General features: G+C 61.5%; 3 protein-coding genes across 3 annotated transcripts; 2 read left to right on the top strand and 1 right to left on the bottom strand.

The window, feature by feature from the left end:
* The first annotated feature begins 649 nt into the window (after positions 1–649).
* On the top strand, positions 650–9,763 carry RING1 (ring finger protein 1). Its single transcript, XM_088537870.1, has 6 exons — positions 650–736; positions 3,206–3,366; positions 3,446–3,661; positions 7,198–7,506; positions 8,726–8,894; positions 9,638–9,763. The coding sequence occupies exons 1-6, from the start codon at positions 659–661 to the stop codon at positions 9,737–9,739; spliced, it is 1,035 nt and encodes a 344-aa protein (XP_088393996.1). The 5' UTR covers positions 650–658; the 3' UTR covers positions 9,740–9,763.
* Positions 9,764–12,203: 2,440 nt separating this feature from the next.
* On the bottom strand, positions 12,204–19,587 carry VPS52 (VPS52 subunit of GARP complex). Its single transcript, XM_088537866.1, is given in 19 exon segments — positions 12,204–12,368; positions 12,445–12,563; positions 12,638–12,749; positions 12,857–12,922; positions 13,034–13,141; positions 13,215–13,310; positions 13,376–13,499; positions 13,572–13,690; positions 13,769–13,924; positions 13,999–14,118; positions 16,161–16,235; positions 16,310–16,442; positions 16,552–16,652; positions 16,719–16,869; positions 16,937–17,112; positions 17,187–17,254; positions 17,348–17,423; positions 17,519–17,571; positions 19,475–19,587. Coding segments are annotated over 19 exon segments (2,037 nt in total). The 5' UTR covers positions 19,512–19,587; the 3' UTR covers positions 12,204–12,221.
* Positions 19,588–19,866: 279 nt separating this feature from the next.
* Positions 19,867–22,065, top strand: RPS18 (ribosomal protein S18). Its single transcript, XM_088537869.1, has 6 exons — positions 19,867–19,919; positions 21,235–21,333; positions 21,437–21,523; positions 21,618–21,719; positions 21,809–21,900; positions 21,990–22,065. The coding sequence occupies exons 1-6, from the start codon at positions 19,917–19,919 to the stop codon at positions 22,063–22,065; spliced, it is 459 nt and encodes a 152-aa protein (XP_088393995.1). The 5' UTR covers positions 19,867–19,916.
* Positions 22,066–22,618: the final 553 nt, after the last annotated feature.

Below are 22,618 nucleotides of genomic sequence, written 5' to 3'. Positions count from 1 at the left end.
GGAGGCTCCGCCCCCTCCCGCCGCGGAGCCGCCTCATTGGCTGAGAGGGGCGGGCGCGCCAAAGGGGCGGGGCAACCCGTTGGCCGGCGGGGGAGTGCGCGGGGGGGCGGGGAAACAGAGCGATGGCGCCTTCTGATTGGCCGAGGGCAAAACCTGCGGCGGCTCCTATTGGCTGATGCGTGTAGCGGGGGGGGCGCCCTCTGATTGGCCGAGGGCAAAACCTGCGGCGGCTCCTATTGGCTGATGCGTGTAGCGGGGGGGGCGCCCTCTGATTGGCCGAGGGCAAAACCTGCGGCGGCTCCTATTGGCTGGTGGGGGTAGCGGGGGCCCCGCCCCGCTGCCTCCTGATTGGCGGTCGCGCATGGGGCGGCCCCTCCCGCCGCGCAGTGACGTGGCGCGTGTCTCCACGGGGGGGGTGACGTCACGGGGCGGAAGTGACGCCGCAAAGGGGGGCGGGATCTCTCCGGGCGCCGCCCCCTCCCTCCTGGAAGCAACAGGAAGGGGCGGGGGGAGGGGGGGGAGAAACCCCCGTTGGCGACGGAAGCACCGAGAGGGGTGAGGGGGGGAGGGGGAGGGACCGGGGGGGGCACCGGGATGGGGGGGGGGGCACCGGGAGGCCCTAACGGCCCCGCCCCCCCCCGCAGAGCCGCCCCCGGCCATGGCCGCCCCCGCGAACGCGCAGAGCGCGAGCAAGACGTGGGAGCTGAGTCTGTACGAGCTGCACCGCACCCCGCAGGTACCGGGAACGAGAACGGGAATGGGGATGGGGACAGGGAGCGGGAACGGGGAATGGGGACCGGGGAGCGGGAACGGCGGGGAGCACCGGGAGCGGGAACGGGGAACGGGAATTGGGAACCGGGAATGGGAACGGGGACCGGGAATGGGAGCGGGAACGGGAACGGCGCGGGGCTCCGGGAACGGGAACGGGGAATTGGGAACCGGGAACGGGAATGGGAGCGGGAACGGGGACCGGGAATTGGGAACCGGGAATGGGAGCGGGGACCGGGAACAGGAGCGGGAATGGGGAATTGGGACCGGGAGCGGGAATGGGAGCGAGAACGGGGAGCGGGAACGGGGACCGGGAATTGGGAATTGGGAACGGGGAGCGGGAACGGGGACCGGGAACGGGAATGGGGAATTGGGAATGGGGACCGGGAACGGGAACGGCGCGGGGCTCCGGGAACGGGAACGGGGAATTGGGAACGGGGAGCGGGAGCGGGAACGGGGACTGGGAATTGGGAACCGGGGATGGGAACGGGGACCGGGAATGGGAGCGGGAACGGCGTGAGGGAACGGGAATGGGGAATTGGGAACCGGGAACGGGAGCGGGAACAGGAGCGGGAATCGGGAATGGGGAACGGGAACGGGAGCGGGAACCGGGAATGGGAATGGGGACCGGGAATGGGAGCGGGAACGGGAGCGGGAATCAGGAATGGGGAATGGGAATCGGGAACGGGAATCGGGAACGGCAGGGGGCACCGGGAGCGGGAACGCGGGATACCGGGAACGGGGCGGGGCAGGTACCGGGAACGGGGAGAGGCACCGGGAATGGGAACGGCCGGGGGACACCGGGAATGGGAACGGGGAGCACTGGGAACGGGGGGGTGCCGGAAAGGGGGAGCACCGGGAGCGGGAACGGGGGGTTCTGGGAGTGGGGGGGGGGGGACCGGAAATGGGGGGGACACCGGGAATGGGAATGGGCATTGGGAATGGGGGGAACACTGAGAATGGGGTGGGGGGGGGTGTACCGGAAACAGGGGGTACCGGGAATGGACGTTTAATGTCCCAATGTCCCTGCGTTGGGGACATCGTCCCCTCTCCAGGACCCCTGTTGGGTGACAGAAGGGGGTGTCCCCATGATGGGGACAACCTAATGTCACCCTCAAGGTTGGGGTGAAGCCAGGGGGGTTGATGTCCCTGTGTTGGGGACATTGTCACCATCCCAAGACCCCCTGTTGGGTGACAGAAGGGGGTGTCCCCATGGTGGGGACAACCTAATGTCACCCCCAAGGTTGGGATGAAGCCATTGGGGTTGATGTCCCTGTGTTGGGGACATTGTCACCATCCCAAGACCCCCCGTTGGGTGACAGAGGGGGGTGTCCCCGTGGTGGGGACAACCTAATGTCATCCTCAAGGTTGGGGTGAAGCCAGGGGGGTTGATGTCCCTGTGTTGGGGACATTGTCCCCAGCCTAAGACCCCTTGTTGGGTGACAGAGAGGGGTGTCCCCGTGTTGGGGACAACCTAATGTCACCCTCAAGGTTCGGGTGAAGCCAGTTCCTGTGTTGGGGACATTGTCCCCATCCCAAGACCCCCTGTTGGGTGACAGAAGGGGGTGTCCCCGTGTTGGGGACAACCTAATGTCACCCTCAAGGTTGGGGTGAAACCAGGGGGGTTGATGTTCCTGTGTTGGGGACATTGTCCCCTCCCCAGGACCCCCTGTTGGGTGACAGAAGGGGGTGTCCCCGTGATGGGGACAACGTAATGTCACCCCCAAGCTTGGGGTGAAGCCAGTCCCTGTGTTGGGAACATCGTCCCCATCCCAAGACCCCCTGTTGGGTGACAGAGGGGGGTGTCCCCATGGTGGGGACAACCTAATGTCACCTTCAAGGTTGGGGTGAAGCCAGGGGGGTTGATGTCCCTGTGTCGGGGACATTGTCCCCACCCCAAGACCCCCTGTTGGGTGACAGAAGGGGGTGTCCCCGTGGTGGGGACAACCTAATGTCACCCCCAAGGTTGGGGTGAAGCCAGGGGGGTTGATGTTCCTGTGTTGGGGACATTGTCCCCATCCCAAGACCCCCTGTTGGGTGACAGAGGGGGGTGTCCCCGTGGTGGGGACAACCTAATGTCACCCTCAAGGTTGGGGTGAAGCCAGTTCCTGTGTTGGGGATATTGTCCCCATCCCAAGACCCCCTGTTGGGTGACAGAGGGGAGTGTCCCCGTGGTGGGGACAACCTAATGTCACCTTCAAGGTTCGGGTGAAGCCAGTTCCTGTGTTGGGGACATTGTCCCCAGCCTAAGACCACCTGTTAGGTGACAGAGGGGGGTGTCCCCATGATGGGGACAACCTAATGTCACCCTCAAGGTTGGGGTGAAACCAGCCACCCCAGCCATATCTCATGGGATGAGAGGGCAGTGGTGGCCGTCACCGTGTCCCCTGGTGTCACCGTGTCCCCTGGTGTCACCGTGTCCCCCGTGTCCCCACAGGAGGCCATCATGGACGGCACGGAGATCGCCGTGTCCCCCCGCAGCCTCCACAGCGAGCTCATGTGCCCCATCTGCCTGGACATGCTCAAGAACACCATGACCACCAAGGAGTGTCTCCACCGCTTCTGCTCCGACTGTATCGTCACCGCGCTGCGCAGCGGGTGCGTGCGGCCCGGGGACACCGCCACGCCGGGCGCGCGGCCCCGGGTGACACCTCCCGTCGCGTTGTCCCCTCCGTAGGAACAAGGAGTGCCCCACGTGCCGTAAGAAGCTGGTGTCCAAGCGGTCGCTGCGGCCCGACCCCAACTTCGACGCGCTCATCTCCAAGATCTACCCGAGTCGCGACGAGTACGAGGCCCATCAGGACCGCGTGTTGGCCAAGCTCAGCCGGCTGCACAACCAGCAGGCGCTCAGCAGCAGCATCGAGGAGGGCCTCAAGATGCAGGCCATGCACAGGTGGGGTGGCCTCCTTGTCACCGCGAGGACAACGAGTTGGTTGGGAGAGACCTGGTTGGGTTGAGAGTTGAGTGCTGAGGAACCTTATGAGGTTCCTGGTGAGGTTCCTTATGAGGTTCCTCGTGAGGTTCCTGGTGAGGTTCTTCATGAACGTGGTCTCCAGCACAACCAACAAGCCATGCACAGGTGGGGTGGCCTCCTTGTCACCGCGAGGACAACGCGTTGGTTGGGAGGGACCTCGTTGGGTTGAGAGTTGAGTGCTGAGGAACTTCATGAGGTTCCTGGTGAGGTTCCTCATGAGGTTCCTGGTGAGGTTGCTCATGAGGTTCCTCGTGAGGTTCTTCATGAACTTTGGTCTCCAGCACAACCAACAGGCCATGCACAGGTCGGGGTGTTCTTGTCACCGCGAGGACAACATGATGATGTTGATTGGGAGGGACCTGGTTGGGTTGAGAATTGAGTGCTGAAGTTCCTCGTGAGGTTCCTCGTGAGGTTCTTCATGAACGTGGTCCCCAGCACAAATAACAGGCCATGCACAGGTGGGGTGGCCTGCTTGTCACCGTGAGGACAACGTGATGGCGTTTGTTGAGAGGGATCTAGTTGGGTTGACAGTTGAGTGGTGAAGTTCTTCATGAGGCTCTTCATGAGGCTCTTCATGAGGCTCTTCATGAGGCTCTTCATGAGGCTCTTCATGAGGCTCTTCATGAGGCTCTTCATGAGGCTCTTCATGAGGCTCTTCATGAGGCTCTTCATGAGGCTCTTCATGAGGCTCTTCATGAGGCTCTTCATGAACTTTGGTCTCCAGCACAACCAACAGGCCATGCACAGGTGGGGTGGCCTCCTTGTCACCCCGAGGACAACGCGTTGGTTGGGAGGGACCTCGTTGGGTTGAGAGTTGAGTGCTGAGGTTCCTCGTGAGGTTCTTCATGAGATTTCTGCTGAGGTTTCTCATGAGGTTCTTCATGAACTTGGTTTCCAGCACAACCAACAGGCCATGCACAGGTGGGGTGGCCTGCTTGTCACCATGAGGACAAGGCATTGGTTGGGAGAGACCTAGTTGGGTTGCGAATTGAGTGCTGAGGAACTTCATGAGGTTCCTGGTGAGGTTCCTCGTGAGGTTCCTCGTGAGGTTCTTCATGAACGTGGTCTCCAGCACAACCAACAAGCCATGCACAGGTGGGGTGGCCTCCTTGTCACCGTGAGGACAACGTGATGGCGTTTGTTGAGAGGGATCTAGTTGGGTTGACAGTTGAGTGGTGAGGCTCTTCATGAGGCTCTTCATGAGGCTCTTCATGAGGCTCTTCATGAGGCTCTTCATGAGGCTCTTCATGAGGCTCTTCATGAGGCTCTTCATGAACTTTGGTCTCCAGCACAACCCACAGGCCATGAACAGGTGGGGTGGCCTGCTTGTCACCATGAGGACAAGGCATTGGTTGGGAGAGACCTAGTTGGGTTGAGAATTGAGTGCTGAGGAACTTCATGAGGTTCCTGGTGAGGTTCCTCATGAGGTTCCTGGTGAGGTTGCTCATGAGGTTCCTCGTGAGGTTCTTCATGAACTTTGGTCTCCAGCACAACCAACACGCCATGCACAGGTCGGGGTGTTCTCCTTGTCACCGCGAGGACAACATGATGATGTTGATTGGGAGGGACCTGGTTGGGTTGAGAATTGAGTGCTGAGGTTCCTCGTGAGGTTCCTCGTGAGGTTCTTCATGAACGTGGTCCCCAGCACAAATAACAGGCCATGCACAGGTGGGGTGGCTTGCTTGTCACCGCAAGGACAACGCGATGGCATTTGTTGAGAGGGATCTAGTTGGGTTGACAGTTGAGTGCTGAAGTTCTTCATGAGGGTCTTCATGAGGGTCTTCATGAGGGTCTTCATGAGGGTCTTCATGAGGGTCTTCATGAACTTTGGTTTTCAACACAACCGACAGGCCATGCACAGGTGGGGGTGGCCTCCTTGTCACCGTGAGAACAACGTGATGACATTCATTTAGAGGGATCTAGTTGGGTTGAGAGTTGACTGCTCAGGAACCTCATGAGGTTCCTTATGAGGTTCTTCATGAACTTGGTTTCCAGCACAACCAACAGGCCATGCACAGGTCGGGGTGTTCTCCTTGTCACTGCGAGGACAACACAATGACGTTGGTTGGGAGGCACCTACTTGGGTTGACAGTTGAGTGCTGAGGTTCCTGGTGAGGTTCCTGGTGAGGTTCTTCATGAGGTTCTTCATGAGGTTCTTCATGAGGTTCTTCATGAGGTTCTTCATGAGGTTCTTCATGAGGTTCTTCATGAGGTTCTTCATGAGGTTCTTCATGAGGTTCTTCATGAGGTTCTTCATGAGGTTCTTCATGAGGTTCTTCATGAGGTTCTTCATGAGGTTCTTCATGAGGTTCTTCATGAGGTTCTTCATGAGGTTCTTCATGAACTTTGGTCTCCAGCACAACCAACAGGCCATGCACAGGTGGGGTGGCCTCCTTGTCACCGTGAGGACAATGAGTTGGTTGGGAGAGACCTGGTTGGGTTGAGAGTTGAGTGCTGAGGAACCTTGTGAAGGTTCCTCGTGAGGTTCTTCATGAGATTTCTGCTGAGGTTTCTCATGAGGTTCTTCATGAATTTGGTTTCCAGCACAACCAACAGGCCATGCACAGGTGGGGTGGCTTCCTTGTCACCACGAGGACAAGGCGTTGGTTGGGAGAGACCTAGTTGGGTTGAGAATTGAGTGCTGAGGAACTTCATGAGGTTCCTGGTGAGGTTTCTCATGAGGTTCCTGGTGAGGTTGCTCATGAGGTTCCTCGTGAGGTTCTTCATGAACTTTGGTCTCCAGCACAACCAACACGCCATGCACAGGTCGGGGTGTTCTCCTTGTCACCGCGAGGACAACATGATGATGTTGATTGGGAGGGACCTGGTTGGGTTGAGAATTGAGTGCTGAGGAACCTCATGAGGTTCCTGGTGAGGTTTCTCATGAGGTTCTTCATGAACTTGGCCTACAGCACAACCAACACGCCATGCACAGGTGGGGGAGCCCTCCTTGTCACCGTGAGGACAACACGATAGCGTTTGTTGAGAGGGATCTAGTTGGGTTGACAGTTGAGTGGTGAAGTTCTTCATGAGGGTCTTCATGAGGGTCTTCATGAGGGTCTTCATGAGGGTCTTCATGAGGTTCTTCATGAGGTTCTTCATGAGGTTCTTCATGAGGTTCTTCATGAACTTTGGTCTTCAACACAACCAACACTCCATGCACAGGTGGGGGTGGCCTCCTTGTCACCGCGAGGACAACGCGATGACGTTGGTTGAGAGGGATCTAGTTGGGTTGACAGTTGAGTGCTGAGGAACCTCATGAGGTTCAACCAAATCAAGTGCAGGGTCCCACACGTGGGGAGCAACCACCCCAGCACCAAGCCCGATGCCTGTAGAACAACAGGCAACACCAACATGGTCAACCTGTTGGGAAGCAGCGCTGTGGGGAGGGATCTGGGAGTTCAGATGACAAGAAGTTGACGACAACAACGGGACGTCGCGGTGTTGTCGCGCAGGGCGCAGCGGGTGCGCAAGCTCCACGCCGAGTCGGACAACGCGACGTTCAGCGGCGCCGAGGACAACTGCGACAGCCGCTCGCACCTGAGCACCGCGTCGGCGCCGGGCCCCGCCGAGGCCGGGCCCAGCCGCAAGCGGTCGCGCGCGTCCGACGACTCCGGCGCCGAGGCCGACGGCGACGCGGCCGGACCCGGCGCCGCCGGACGGGGCAGCCCCGAGCCCGGCGCCGAGCCCGGTACCGGCGAGATCGAGCTGGTCTTCCGCCCGCACCCGTTGTTGGTGGAGAAGGGGGAGTACTCGCAGACCAGGTGAGGGGCTGGGGGTGTCCCCGTGTCCCCAACGTGGCACCGGGGTGTTGGGGATGAACGGGAGGTGGCATCTGGGGATGGTTGGGAGCCATCGTGGTGGACGGGTTCTTCAACCCTGTCGTCATGGTGGATGGGTTGGTCTTCAACCTTGTTGTCATGGTGGACGGGTTCTGCAACCCTGTCGTCATGGTGGACGGGTTCTTCTTCCACCCTTGCCGTCGTGGTGGACGGGTGGTTCTTCAACCCTGCCGTCGTGGTGGACAGGTTGTTTTTTCTCCCTTGTCATTGTGCTAGACAGGTTGTTCTTCAACCCTGTCATCATGGTAGATGAGTTGTTCCTCATCCCTCACCATCTTGGTGGACGAGTTTGTCTTCCTCCCACGCCATCATGGTAGATGGGTTGGTCTTCATCCCTCACCATCCTGGTGGTGGACGGGTTGGTCTTCTCCTCTCTTCACCTCTCCTCATCATGGTAGATGAGTTGTTCTTCATCCCTCGCCATCATAGTGGACGGGTTGGCCTTCACCCCTCACCATCATGGTGGTGCACGGGTTGTTCTTCTCCTCTCTTCACTTCATCATGGTAGATGGGTTGTTTTTCGGTCCTGCCATCATGGTGGATGGCTTGTTCTTCAGCCCCCATCCTCATGGTAGAGGAGTTGGTCTTCATCCCTCACTCCATCATGGTGGACGGGTTGTTCTTCATCCCTCACCATCGTGGTGGACAGGTTGGTCTTCTCCTCTCTTCACCTCTCCTCTTCATGGTAGACAGGCTGTTCTTCACGCCCGTCTTCATGGTAGACTGGCTGTTCTTCACCCCTCACCATCATGGTGGACGGGTTCTTCTTCTCTCTTCGCCTCTCCTCATCATGGTCTTCACTCCCTGTCCTCATGGTAGAGGGCTTGTTCACCCCTCACCATCATGGTGGACATGTTGTTCTCCTCTCTTCACCTCTTCTCTTCATGGTAGACGGGTTGTTCTTCACCTCCCGTCCTCATGGTAGACGGGTTGTTCTTCACCCCCCGTCCTCATGGTGGATGGGTTGTTCTCCTCTCTTCACCTCTTCTCTTTGTGGTAGACGGGTTGTTCTTCACCCCTCACCATCATGGATGTCCCACCTTCACCTCAATGCCAGAGGCCTCCCTACATCTCAGGGCCGCTCTCTCAACCCATGTCAACTCCGTCTTCACGTCGTCACCGCCGCGTTGTCACCCGGCAGGTACGTGAAGACCACGGCCAACGCCACCGTGGACCACCTCTCCAAGTACCTGGCGCTGCGCATCGCGCTGGAGGAGGCGCCGGCGCCGGGCCCGGACGCCGCGGGGCTGGAGGACGTCAGCGAGAAGCAGTACACCATCTACATCACCACGGCCGCCGGCGCCTTCACGGTACCGCCGGGGGGACACCGGGACGGTGGGGAGGGTGACAGGGGGACAACGGGAGGGTGGGGAGGGTGACGGGACACCGGGACGGTGGGGAGGATGACGGGGGACAACGGGACGTTGGGGAGGGTGACGGGACGTTGGGGAGGGTGACAAGGGACACCGGGACGGTGGGGCGGGTGACGGGGGACACCGGGACGTTGGGGAGGGTGACAGGGGGACAACGGGAGGGTGGGGAGGGGTGATGGGACAACGGGACGTCGGGGAGGATGACGGGGGACAATGGGACGTCGGGGAGGGTGACAAGGGACACGGGGACGTCGGGGAGGGTGACGGGGGACACGGGGACGTCGGGGAGGGTGACGGGACACGGGGACGTCGGGGAGGGTGACAAGGGACAACGGGACGTCGGGGAGGGTGACGGGACACCGGGACGTCGGGGAGGATGACGGGGGACACGGGGACAGTGGGGAGGGTGACGGGGGACAATGGGACGTTGGGGAGGGGTGATGGGACAACGGGACGTTGGGGAGGATGACGGGACACCGGGACGTCGGGGAGGGTGACAAGGGACACCGGGACGTCGGGGAGGGTGACGGGACAATGGGACGGTGGGGAGGGTGACAAGGGGACAACGGGACGTCGGGGAGGGGTGATGGGACACGGGGACGTCGGGGAGGGTGACAAGGGACAACGGGACGTCGGGGAGGGTGACAAGGGACAATGTGACATCCCCGGGTGTCTTGCAGACCCTCAACGGCTCCCTCACGTTGGAGCTGGTCAACGAGAAGTATTGGAAGGTGAGCAAGCCCTTGGAGCTCTACTACGCGCCCACCAAGGAGCAGAAGTAGGGGCTGCCCCCCCCCTCCTGGGAGGGGGGGACGGGGACACCCCCCCCCCCCCCCTCCGCGTCATCGGGTGACATCGGGGGACACGGGGGAGGGGGGGGTGGCGCTCGCGGGCTGTGTCACATCAAGGCGCTGTCGCCTCCGCCGACGCTTCTGTGGTGGCTTCTGGTGCTGCTCGCGCCGCTATGGGGGGAAAGGGGCGGGGAGAGGGCGGGAAAAGGAAGAGAAAAGGGCGGGAAAGGGGCGGGGAGAGGGCGGGAAAGGGGCGGGGAAAAGGAAGAGAAAAGGGCGGGAAAGGGGCGGGAAAAGGGGAGGGAAAAGGAAGAGAAAAGGGCGGGAAAGGGGAGGGGAAAGGGGAGGGAAAAGGAAGAGAAAAGGGCGGGAAAGGGGCGGGGAGAGGGCGGGAAAAGGAAGAGAAAAGGGCGGGAAAGGGGAGGGGAAAGGGGAGGAAAAGGAAGAGAAAAGGGCGGGAAAGGGGCGGGGAGAGGGCGGGAAAAGGAAGAGAAAGGGGGGAAAGGGGCGGGGAGAGGGCGGGGAGAGGGCGGGAAAGGGGCGGGGAGAGGGCGGGAAAGGGGAGGGGAAAGGGGCGGGAAAGGGGAGGGGAGAGGGTGGGAAAGGGGAGGGGAAAGGGGCGGGGAAAGGGCGGGAAAGGGGAGGGGAGAGGGCGGGGAAGGGAAGGGAAAAGGAAGAGAAAAGGGCGGGAAAGGGGCGGGAAAGGGAAGGGAAAAGGAAGGGAAAAGGGCGGGAAAGGGAAGGGAAAAGGAAGGGAAAAGGGCGGGAAAGGGAAGGGAAAGGGAAGGGAAAAGGGCGGGAAAGGGAAGGGAAAGGGAAGGGAAAAGGGAAGGGAAAAGGGTGGGAAAAGGAAGCGAAAAGGAAGCGAAAAGGGCGGGAAAAAGGCCGGAAAAAGGTGGGAAAAGGGTGGGAAAAGGTGGGAAAAGGGCGGGAAGGGCTGAGGGGAGGGGAAAGGGAAGGGCTGAGGGGACGGCAGCGCCAACGGCCGCCAGGGAGGGGTGGCCCTGGATAACGGTCACCTAAAGGGGGGGTGATGTCACCTGGGGGACGCGGAATGGAGGGTTGTGCCCAAGGGTCACCCAAGGACACGGGAGGGTCCGGCCACCCGGTGGGTGGCAACGGTCACCAACGGTCACCCATGGGTGTCCCATGTCCCCCCATGTGGCCACATCGGCCACATATGGCCACTCATAGGTCCCCTCAACCCTGTCCCCGTCACCACCATCATCATGAGGAGGTGGCCAGAGCTCCATCGCGCTCATAGGTCCCCTCAACCCTGTCCCTGTCACCACCATCATCATGAGGAGGTGGCCAGAGCTCCATGGCGCTCATAGGTCCCCTCAACCCTGTCCCCGTCACCACCGCCATCATCATCATGAGGAGGTGGCCAGAGCTCCATCACGCTCATAGGTCCCCTCAACCCTGTCCCCGTCACCACCGCCATCATCATCATGAGGAGGTGGCCAGAGCTCCATGACACTCAGAGGTCCCCTCAACCCTGTCCCCGTCACCACCACCATCATCATCATGAGAAGGTGGCCAGAGCTCCATCACGCTCATAGGTCCCCTCAACCCTGTCCCCGTCACCACCATCGTCATCATCATGAGAAGGTGGCCAGAGCTCCATGGCGCTCATAGGTCCCCGTCACCACCATCATCATGAGGAGGTGGCCAGAGCTCCATAGCGCTCGTAGGTGCCCTCAACCCTGTCCCTGTCACCACCATCATCATCATCATCATGAGGAGGTGGCCAGAGCTCCATGGCGCTCGTAGGTCTCCTCAACCCCGTCCCCGTCACCACCATCATCATCATCATGAGGAGGTGGCCAGAGCTCCATGACGCTCATAGGTCCCCTCAACCCTGTCCCTGTCACCACCATCATCATGAGGAGGTGGCCAGAGCTCCATGGCGCTCATAGGTCCCGTCAACCCTGTCCCCGTCACCACCATCATCATCATCATGAGGAGGTGGCCAGAGCTCCATGGCGCTCATAGGTCCCCTCAACCCTGTCCCCGTCACCACCATCATCATCATCGTGAGGAGGTGGCCAGAGCTCCATGGCGCTCGTAGGTGCCCTCAACCCTGTCCCCGTCACCACCATCATCATGAGGAGGTGGCCAGAGCTCCATGACACTCATAGGTCCCCTCAACCCTGTCCCCGTCACCACCATCATCATGAGGAGGTGGCCAGAGCTCCATAGCGCTCGTAGGTGCCCTCAACCCTGTCCCTGTCACCACCATCATCATCATCATCATGAGAAGGTGGCCAGAGCTCCATCGCGCTCATAGGTCCCCTCAACCCTGTCCCCATCATCACCACCATCATCATGAGGAGGTGGCCAGAGCTCCATGACACTCATAGGTCCCCTCAACCCCGTCCGCGTCACCACCCCACAGTCGGGCTCCACCAAAACAGCGTTGCCAATGGGACCTTTACTGGAACGCCATGGTGGGGACACTCTTGGGGACGCTCTAGAAGTTGGGCTTGTGCTTCTTGAGCTCCACCATGAGGTGGTGGATGTTGATGAGCTCGGCGCGGACGGGCAGCGCGCGCAGCGGCGGCTGCGCCAGCACCTTGTGGAACCGGTGGTAGTACTGGATGAGCTGCGTGAGGGCGCCCTGCGGGGACGGAGAAGGTGGCACCGGGCCCGAGACCTCGGTGAGGGACACCCGAGCGTGTCCCCCATGGTGTCACCTGGATGATGCCGGTGCCGTTCTTGAAGTTGCTGAAGGATCTCATGACGTCCTGGCTGAGCGCCTCTACGGCGGCCTTCCAAGTGCTGGAGAAGCCGCGGACGAGCTGGGTCACCCGGGCTGCGATGGGAGACGTCGGGGGGTGGTGACACGCGGTTGGTGACACCCGGGTGGCCTCCCCGGGCGCCGCTCACCCTCCTCGCCGCGCAGCCGCTCCAGCTGCCCCTTCTCCACCAGCGCCTCGGCCTCCTTGACGAAGGCGATCATCCCTCCGAAGGGCGGCGAGAGGATCTCCTCGATGAACTCCTAGGGCAAAAGAGGGGACGTGGGGACACCCCTTGTGTCCCCGTGTCCACCCCATGTGTCCCCGTGTCCACTTGGGTGTCACCCGGCCAACCCGTGGGACCCCAAACCTGGGTGCGCGCCGAGAGCAGCTGCTGGAAGCCCTCCACCTCCTTGCTCTCCTCCACCGCTCGCTCCTTGGGGAGACACCACCGGGATCAGGAAGGGGTTGGAGGGGACCACGAGGTGTCACCGGGTGCGGGTGACACCTCCCCGGGGGTGTCCCCCTTGTCCTGGGCGCTCCTTACCATGAGGACGCCCAACATCATGTCGTAGTTGTTGATGAGGAAGATGAGCTGCTCCTTGCGGGAGGAGAACTCGGCCGCCACCCGCAGCACGAAGTTCTCCACCTCCACCTGGGTGGGACGGGATGTCACCGTGTGTCACCCAAGGGCGTCACCGTGTCACCTCCATGCCTGGTCCCCTCACCTGCAGCTGCCCCAGCAGCGCGTGGGTCTTCTCGTTGGGGAAGGTCTGGTTGATGCTCACGATGGCCGAGGAGAACTCGGCGTAGCGCCGGGTGATCTGGGGGACGGCGACGCGTGAGGTGGCCCCGCGTCACCCCATGTCCCCCCAACGTCCCCACGTACGTAGTGGGGCCGCGTGTCGAGGAAGCCCAGCTTCTGCGGGTCCGTGTTCTGGATGCTCTGGATGTTCTGCTCCAGGATGTGCTCGAAACGGGGCCACAGGGTCTCCAAGAGCGTCTCCCAGTATCTACAACGGTCGCGCCTGGGTCCCCACCTGGTCCTACCACCCTTTGGGGACATCTCGGTGTCCCGGACTCACTTGTCCACGGCGGGGATGTTGCGCTTGGCCATGATGGCCCGGAAACGCAGCACGATGTGGATGCAGAGGAAGACGGCGATGCTGTCGTAACAGTCGGACACGTAGGACTCCATGTGCTTCTACGCGGGGGGACGGAGCGGGGACATCAGGGCCACCCCGCGGCGTCCCCGCAGCGTCCCCGCGGCCGCCCCGCTCACCACGAACATGGCCAACGTCTTGCCCATGACGGCGTTGAAGAGGTCCTGGGCGCTGGGCCCCGTCACCATGAAGAAGTCGCATAGGAAGAGGTACTCGCGGCAGCTGTTGTCCAGCAGCGCGTAGTGTTGGCTGCGGAACAGCGACTCGAAGGGGTACTGACAACAGGCGGACGGGTGTCACCCGAAGCGCCGCGTATCCCGGTCCCCACGCGGTCCCCTCGGCCACCCACCCGCACGTCGCTCTTCTGCGCCGTGTGGGGCACGATGATGGGGCCCTCCAGCTCGGCGGCGCTGATGACGGCGCCGCGGTTGCCCAGCGTGAAGATGGTGTTGCGGTTCTTCAGCGACGGCTTGGAGAAGAAGCGTGGGCCGAGCTCGGGCCGTCAAGGCAGCAATGGGGTGGGGGGCACCAACCCAAGCAAGTCAACTCAACCCAACCCACCAACGAACTCAACCCAATCCTACCAAGTCAACTCAACCCAACCCACCAACCAACCCAATCCAACCAACTCAACCAACCCAAACCACCAACCAACTCAACCCAACCAGCTCAACCCAACCCGCCAACCAACTCAACCAACCCAATCAACTCAACCCAACCAAGTCAACTCAACCCAATCCAACCAACTCAACCAACCCAATCCAACCAACTCAACCAACCCAACCCATCAACCAACTCAACCCAATCCTACCAAGTCAACTCAACGCAACCCACCAATCAGTTCAACCCAATCAACTCAATCCAACGAACTCAACCAACCCACCAACCAACTCAACCCAACCAACCCAACCCAACCAAGTCAACTCAACCCAACTCACCAACCAACTCAACCCAATGAAAGCAACTCAACCCAACCGAACTAACCCAACCCGATCAACCCAATCTTACCAAGTCAACTCAACCCAATCAGCTCAATCTTATCAAGTCAACTCAACCCAACCAACCCAACCCACCAACCAATTCAACCCAACCAACTCAACCAACCCAACCCACCAACTCAACCCAACCAACCCAATCCAACCAACCCAACCAACCCAACCCACCAACCAACTCAACCCAATCAACTCAATCCAACCAGGTCCGCTCAACCCAACCCACCAACCAACTCAACCCAACCAACCCAATCCAACCAACTCAACAAACCCAACCCACCAACTCAACCCAATGAAACCAACTCAACTCAACTCAACTAACCCAACCCAATCCAACCAATTCAACCCAATCAACTCTATCTTACCAAGTCAACTCAACCCAACCCACCAACTCAACCCAACCAGCTCAATCCAACCAACTCAACCAACCCATCAACCAACTCAATCCAGTCAACCCAATCCTACCAAGTCAATGCAACCCAACCCACCAATCAACTCAACCCAATCAAACCAACTCACCTCAACCCAACCCAATCAACCCAATCCAACCAACTCAACCCAATCAACTCAATCTTACCAAATCAATGCAACCCACCAACCAACTCAACCCAACCAACCCAATCCAACCAACTCAACCCAATCAACTCAATCTTACCAAGTCAACTCAACCCAACCCACCAACCAACTCAAGCCAGTCAACCCAATCCTACCAAGTCAATGCAATCCAACCCAACAATCAACTCAACCCAATCAAACCAACTCACCTCAACCCAACTAACCCAACCCAATCAACCCAATCCAACCAACTCAACCCACCAACCAACCCAACCCAACCAACCAATCCAACCAACTCAACTCACTCCAATCAACCCAACACCAAACCCAAAACAACCCAACCAACTCAACACAACCCCACCAACCCAACCAATCAACCCAATCCAACCAACCCAATCAATCCAATCCAACCAACTCAACCCAACCCACCAACCAACCCAACCCAATCAACCCAATCCAACCAACCCAACTATCTCAACTCACTCCAATCAACCTAACACCAGCAACCCAACACAACCCAACCAACTCAAGCCAACCCTACCAACCCAACCCAATCAACCCAATCCATCAACCAATCCAACCAACGCAACTCAACCCAACCCACCAACCAAGCTAACCCAATCAACCCAATCCAACCAATTCAACTCAACCCAACCCACCAAACTAACCCAATCCATCGACCAACCCAACCCAATCAACCCAATCCAACTAACTCAACTCAACCCAATCAACCCAACTCAACACAACCCTACTAACCCAAACCACCAACCCAGCCAAACTCTTCCCAACCCAAACCCAACTGAACCAACCCAACCCAATCCAATCAACCCAACCAAACCAATCCAACCCAACCCAACCAACCCATCTCACCAAACCTCTCCCAACCCAACTGAACCAACTCAACCCAGCCAAGCAACAACAAACCAAATCCAACCGACTCAACCCAACCGAATGCTTCCAGCGCCTGTCACCAAAGGATATCTTTCTTGGCTGTGTCCTCCACACCCATGAGATCGTCCTTCTCTGCCACCTCCTCATACTGATAGGGACAGAGATGGGGGTCAGCAATGACCCCAAAGGTTCCATCTCACCACACCACCCACTCGGTCCCACCTGGATCTTCATGAGACGGCTGGTGTAGGACTTGAAGTAGGACAGGTAGATCTTGCTCATGGTCTCCACGTACTGCTCCCGCAGCTCCTGCGCCACGGCCCGCTCGTTGCCCAGCAGGAACTGGTAGAAGAACCTGCCGGAGGGACGCGGTGACACCGGGAGGGACGCGGTGACACCGGGAGGGACACGGTGACACATCCAGCCCCATGGGACACCCTCCTATCCCCACAACGACCACCCACCTGTACTTGAGCAGAGCGTTCTGCGGGATCTGGTAGTTGGTCATGGGCTTGCGGAACGAGTAGATCTTCTGCAGGACGAACTCCCGGATCTTGGTGACGGCCTAGGGAGGGCACAGGGAGCCTCAGCGTGTCCCCGTCCCCACCCCCGGTGCCACCTGGGAGCTCACCTTGATCTTGAGCTTCTCCAGGACGTGCTGCACGTCGGCGCAGGCCATGGTCTCCCGGAACGCCTGCTCCTTCACGTAGTTGATCTTGTTGTTGAGCTCGTGGAGCTGCTCCATGAAGTCCTGCTCCGTCACCGGCGCCTCCAAGATGGTGCTAAAGCCAAGGAGAGCGTCAGGACGCAGCGGTGTCACCATGAGGGTCCCCTCGCCGGTGTCCCCACCTGATCATGGTGGCCGGCACCACCAGCTCGTCCACCAGTTGGCTCAGTTGGCTCCGCACGGCCTGGCGGTTCTTCAGCCTCAAGTTCATGGCCACCGATTGCTCCTGCAACGTCTGGATCTCGCAGCTGATGCTGCTCAGGTCGCACTGGAAGGCGCCCAGCATCTGCTCCATGCGCTGCGGGGACAACGCGGAGGGGACATTGGGGACACGGCCACCGCCGCGGGGACGTCCCCAAGGCCACCGCTCACCTCCAAGATGGCATCACAAGCTGTGATCTGGTTGTGCAACGAGGCGATGTTCTCGCTCTCGGCGATGTCTGCGCCACCGGATAAGGCCACGGGGACGGGTGACAAGCGGGTGACATCGCGGTGTCCCCGTCCCACCCCGTTGTCCCAATCCTGAAGGATACAGTCGCGGATGGAGGCCCGTTCCACCTCCTGCAGCTCCAGCTCCACCTGCTTGGAGTACTCGCGTAGGTCCACGCCCTGCGGGGACAACATGTTGTCACCGACCCCCATGTGGGGACGTCACCAGGGGGAGGTGACACCAATGTCACCGACGGGGGGGACGCGACGCTCACCGATTTCAGGGCCTCCTGCACCAGCTCGTCCTCCAGGTGGGCCTGGATGTGCACTGGGAGGTGGCCCTTGTGTCACCGGTGTCCCCCGGTGCCACCCGCGTCCCCCTCCGCTGTCCCCACGTGGCTCCCATCATGGGGACACCGCGTCTTCCCCCCCCCCAATGTCCCCTTGTCCCCCACGATGTCCCCTTGTCCCACGTCCTCGTGTCCCCTCGCTGTCCCCTCACCAATGTCCCCTGGGTCACTGTGTCCCCGCGCCACCCCCCCACGATGTCCCTGTGTCCCCCCCCCACATTGGGACCCTGTGTCCCCATGTCCCCAAAGGTTCTGTCACTACTCGGGTTGCTCTGTCCCCCTCCACGATGTCCCTGTGTCCCCCCACACTGATGGCCCTGTCCCCTCCATGATGTCCCCATGTCCCCACCACTGCCCCCATGTCCCCCCCACCACAATGTCCCCTCACTATCCCCCCCATGTCCCCCCACTGTTCCTATGTCCCCCTATGATGTCCCCTTGCTGTCCCCCCATGTTCTCTCATGATGTCCCCATGTCCCCCCATGATGTCCTCATGATGTCCCCACGATGCCCCCTTGCTGTCCCTGTGTCCCTGCCGCGATCTCCCCTCGCTGTCCCCATGATGTCCCCTCGCTGCCCCCCCGTGACGTCCCTGTCCCCCCATGATGTCCCCATGTCCCTGTCATGTTCCCCCACGATGCCCCCATGCCCCCTCATGATGTCCCCATGATGTCCCCGTGTCACCCCCAGTCTCCCCCATGTCCCCCCATGATACCCCCATGTCCCCCCTTGCTGTCCCCATGATGTCCCCATGATGCCCCCATGTCCCCCCATGATGTCCCCACGATGTCCCCATGTCCCCCTACGATGCCCCCTTGCTGTCCCCCCATGATGTCCCCGTGTCCCCGCCGTGATGTCCTCCCATGATGTCCCCCCAATGTCCCCATGTCCCCCCCACGATGTCCCCACGATGTCCCCCCATGATGCCCCTGTCCCCCCCACGATGTTCCCCCATGTTCCCCCATGATGTCCCCACAATGTCCCCATGTCCCCCCACGATGCCCCTTTGCTGTCCCCCCACGATGTCCCTGTCCCCCCCATGATATTCCCCCATGCCTCCTATGATGTCCCCGTGTCCCCGCTGCGATGTCCCCATGTCCCCCCATGTCCCCCCACGATGTCCCCTCACTGTCCCCACAATGTCCCCATGTCCCCCCACGATGTCCCCTTGCTGTCCCCCCATGTCCCTGTCCCCCCCATGATGTTCCCCATGCCTTCCTTGATGTCCCTGTGTTCCTGCCACGATGTCCCCATGTCTCCCCATGTCCCCCCATGATGTCCCCATGTGCCCCCACGATGTCCCCTTGCTGTCCCCCCACGATGTCCCTGTCCCATGATGTTCCCCCATGTCCCCCCATGATGTCCCCATGTCCCCCCATGTCCCCCCCACGATGTCCCCTTGCTGTCCCCCATGATGTCCCTGTCCCCCCCATGATGTCCCCATGTCCCTGCCATGTCCCGCCATGATGTCCCCATATCCCCCCCACGATGTCCCCTTGCTGTCCCTGTGTCCCTGCCGCGATGTCCCCTCGCTGTCCCCCCATGATGTCCCCATGTCCCTGCCATGTCCCCCCATGATGTCCCCATGTCCCCCCATGATGTCCCCTCGCTGTCCCCCCATGATGTCCCTGTTCCCCCCATGATGTTCCCCCATGTCCCCCCATGATGTCCCCATGTCCCCCCATGTCCCCCCCACGATGTCCCCTTGCTGTCCCCCCATGATGTCCCTGTCCCCCCCATGACGTTCCCCCATGCCTCCCATGATGTCCCCATGATGTCCCCGTGTCCCCGCCGTGATGTCCCCATGTCCCCCCATGTCCCCCCACGATGTCCCCTCGCTGTCCCCACGATGTCCCCGTGTCCCCTCGCTGTCCCCCCCACCATCCACTTCGTCCCACAGGAACTCCTCGTCCGCCATGTCCAGCTCGGCCTCGCCGGGGCCCGGCTCCAGCGGCGCCTCCTCGCTCGGGGCCTGCGGGGCACCGGGCGCCTCAGGGCCTGGAACCGGCACCGGAACCGATACCGGAACCGGTACCGACAGATCCGAACCGGGGAAACAACCACCCACCGCGTCCGCCCCGTCCTCATCCTCAGCCCGTAGCCCCGAGGCCTCCGCAGCTCCGGGCGCCGCCATGGCGGGCGCCGCCATTGCAGGCCCCGCCTCCGCCATGGGCGCCGCCATGACGGGCGTTGCCGCCGTGGGCGCCGCCATGACGCGCGTTGCCGCCGTGGGCGCCGCCATGACGCGCGTCCGTACAGGGCGCGCGGCGGCGCGTCACTTCCGCCGTCTCTTCCGGCCCGGGCCCGCAAGGAGACGGCAGCCATGGTGGGTGCGCGGGGGGCATCGGGCTCCATCGGGCGCCATCGGGGCGGGATCCCCCGCAACGGGGACCGGGACCCGTTTGGGGGGGATCGGGACCCGTTTTGGGGGGAATCTGGGCCCGTTTGGGGGAGATCGGGGCCCGTTTTGGGGGGGGGGGGGATCGGGATCCGTTTGGGGGAATCTGGGCCCGTTTGGGGGAGATCGGAGCCCGTTTGGGGGAATCTGGGCCCGTTTTGGGGGGGATCGGGGCCCGTTTGGGGGAATCTGGGCCCGTTTGGGGGAATCGGGGCCCGTTTGGGGGGAATCGGGGCCCGTTTGGGGGAATCGGGGCCCGTTTGGGGGGATCTGGGTCCGTTTGGGGGAATCGGGGCCCGTTTGGGGGGAATCGGGGCCCGTTTTGGGGGAATCTGGGCCCGTTTGGGGGAATCTGGGCCCGTTTGGGGAAATCTGGGCCCGTTTGAGGGAATCTGGGTCCGTTTGGGGGAATCGGGACCCGTTTGGGGGATCTGGGCCCTTTTGAGGGAATCGGGGCCCGTTTGGGGGGAATCTGGGCCCGTTTGAGGGAATCGGGGCCCGCTTGGGGGGAATCTGGGCCCGTTTGGGGAATCTGGGCCCGTTTTGGGGAATCGGGGCCCGTTTGGGGGAATCTGGGCCCGTTTGGGAGAATCTGGGCCCGTTTGGGGGAATCTGGGCCCGTTTGGGGGATCTGGGCCCGTTTGGGGGATCTGGGCCCGTTTGGGGGAATCGGGGCCCGTTTGGGGGAGATCGGGGCCCGTTTGGGGGAGATCGGGGCCCGTTTGGGGGAATCGGGGCCCGTTTGGGGGAGATCGGGGCCCGTTTGGGGGAGATCGGGGCCCGTTTGGGGGGATCGGGACCTGTTTGGGGGAATCTGGGCCCGTTTTGGGGAATCTGGGCCCGTTTTGGGGGTGGTGGCACCGCCCCCCCCTTGTGTCACCTCCTTTCGTGTCCCCTCCGTGTCACCTCCTCGCATTACCCCCGGTATCACTCTCTCCTTGTGTCACCTTATTGTGTCACCTCCCCCCGTGTAACCCCCCATCTTGTCACCCTCTCCATGTCCTGCTCCTGTGTCACCCCCCTTGTGTCACCACTCGTGTCACCAGCCCCCGTGTCCCCCCCACAGGCCCCTTCCCCCGTGTCACCCCATGTCACCTCCCCGTGTCACCCCCTTCCACGTTACCCCCCCATTTCAGCACCCTGCGTCACCCCCCACGTCCCCCCTTCATCCTGTGTTATCCTTCCGATGTCACCGTCGCGTGTCCCCGGTGCCACCCCCCCGATGTCCCCGCTGTCCCCGCAGTCCCTCGTCATCCCCGAGAAGTTCCAGCACATCCTGCGCGTCCTCAACACCAACATCGACGGGCGCCGCAAGATCGCCTTCGCCATCACCGCCATCAAGGTGAGCGCCGTCCCCAAGGCGTCCCCAAGGTGTCCCCCGGGGCCTCGGGTGACGCCCGTTGTCACCCGTCCCCGTTGTCACCCGTCCCCGTTGTCACCCGCAGGGCGTGGGGCGCCGCTACGCGCACGTTGTCCTGCGCAAGGCCGACATCGACCTCACCAAGCGCGCCGGGGAGCTCACCGAGGACGAGGTGACTTGGGGACAGCGGCGGGTGACGCGCGGTGACGCCGGGTGACACGCGGTGACGCCGGGTGACGCGCGGTGACGCCGGGTGTTGTCCCCAGGTGGAGCGCGTCATCACCATCATGCAGAACCCCCGGCAGTACAAGATCCCCGACTGGTTCCTCAACAGGCAGAAGGACGTGAAGGACGGGAAGTACAGCCAGGTGAGGGGGGTTGTTGTCACCGCGCGCGCTGGGGACGCGCCGGGTGTTGGGGATGTCACTCGAGCCCTTGTTGTCCCCGACGCCCGCAGGTGTTGGCCAACGGGCTGGACAACAAACTCCGCGAGGACCTGGAGCGGCTCAAGAAGATCCGGGCGCACCGGGGCCTGCGGCACTTCTGGGGGTGAGCAGGGAGGTGACACCGGGAGGTGACACCGGGAGGTGACACGGGGAGGTGACACGGGTCCTCACGGCTGTTCTTGTCACCCGCAGGCTGCGCGTGCGAGGGCAGCACACCAAGACCACCGGCCGCCGCGGCCGCACCGTGGGCGTCTCCAAGAAGAAGTAATAAATAAAAGCGCCTTGTGTCCCATCACTGGTGTCATTGTGTGTGTCCCTGATGCCACCGCGTGGGGACAACGCGGCAGGGGGAACCCCGTGTTAAGGGGTGGTTGTTGGGGGGAGGGATTTGGGGGCTGTCGCCATTGGGTGGTGAGGGCTCTGGCTCTGCCCATGGGGGCAGTTTGCCCTCAACAAAGATGGCGGTGAGTGTGCTGTGAAGGTGCTTTGCCCTCCACAAACATGGCTGCGTTTGCTGCCCTGAGACACGTGGTTGCCCTCAACAAACATGGCTGCACGGGTGTGGGTGGGCGGGGTCTCCAGTTGCCGGGTGGCCCTGAAGAAAGATGGCGGCTGGCACAGTCGCACGCCGGGTTGCCCTCAACAAACATGGCTGCCATTGGTCTCCTGCCACCGGGTTGCCCTCAACAGACATGGATACACTGGGGGAGGGGGGGGGGGGGTGGTCTCCGTGTGCAGGGCTGCCCTCAACAAACATGGCTGCCCCCGGTCTCCAGACACCAGGTTGCCCTCAACAAGCATGGCCGCCCTCGCGGTCTCCA

This window comes from Tinamus guttatus, unplaced genomic scaffold, assembly GCF_059628265.1.
Source record: "Tinamus guttatus ecotype Peru unplaced genomic scaffold, ASM5962826v1 Tinamus_guttatus_pri_ptg000869l, whole genome shotgun sequence".
Classification (NCBI taxonomy): domain Eukaryota; kingdom Metazoa; phylum Chordata; class Aves; order Tinamiformes; family Tinamidae; genus Tinamus; species Tinamus guttatus.
This window is presented reverse-complemented; position numbering and strand designations above follow the sequence as displayed.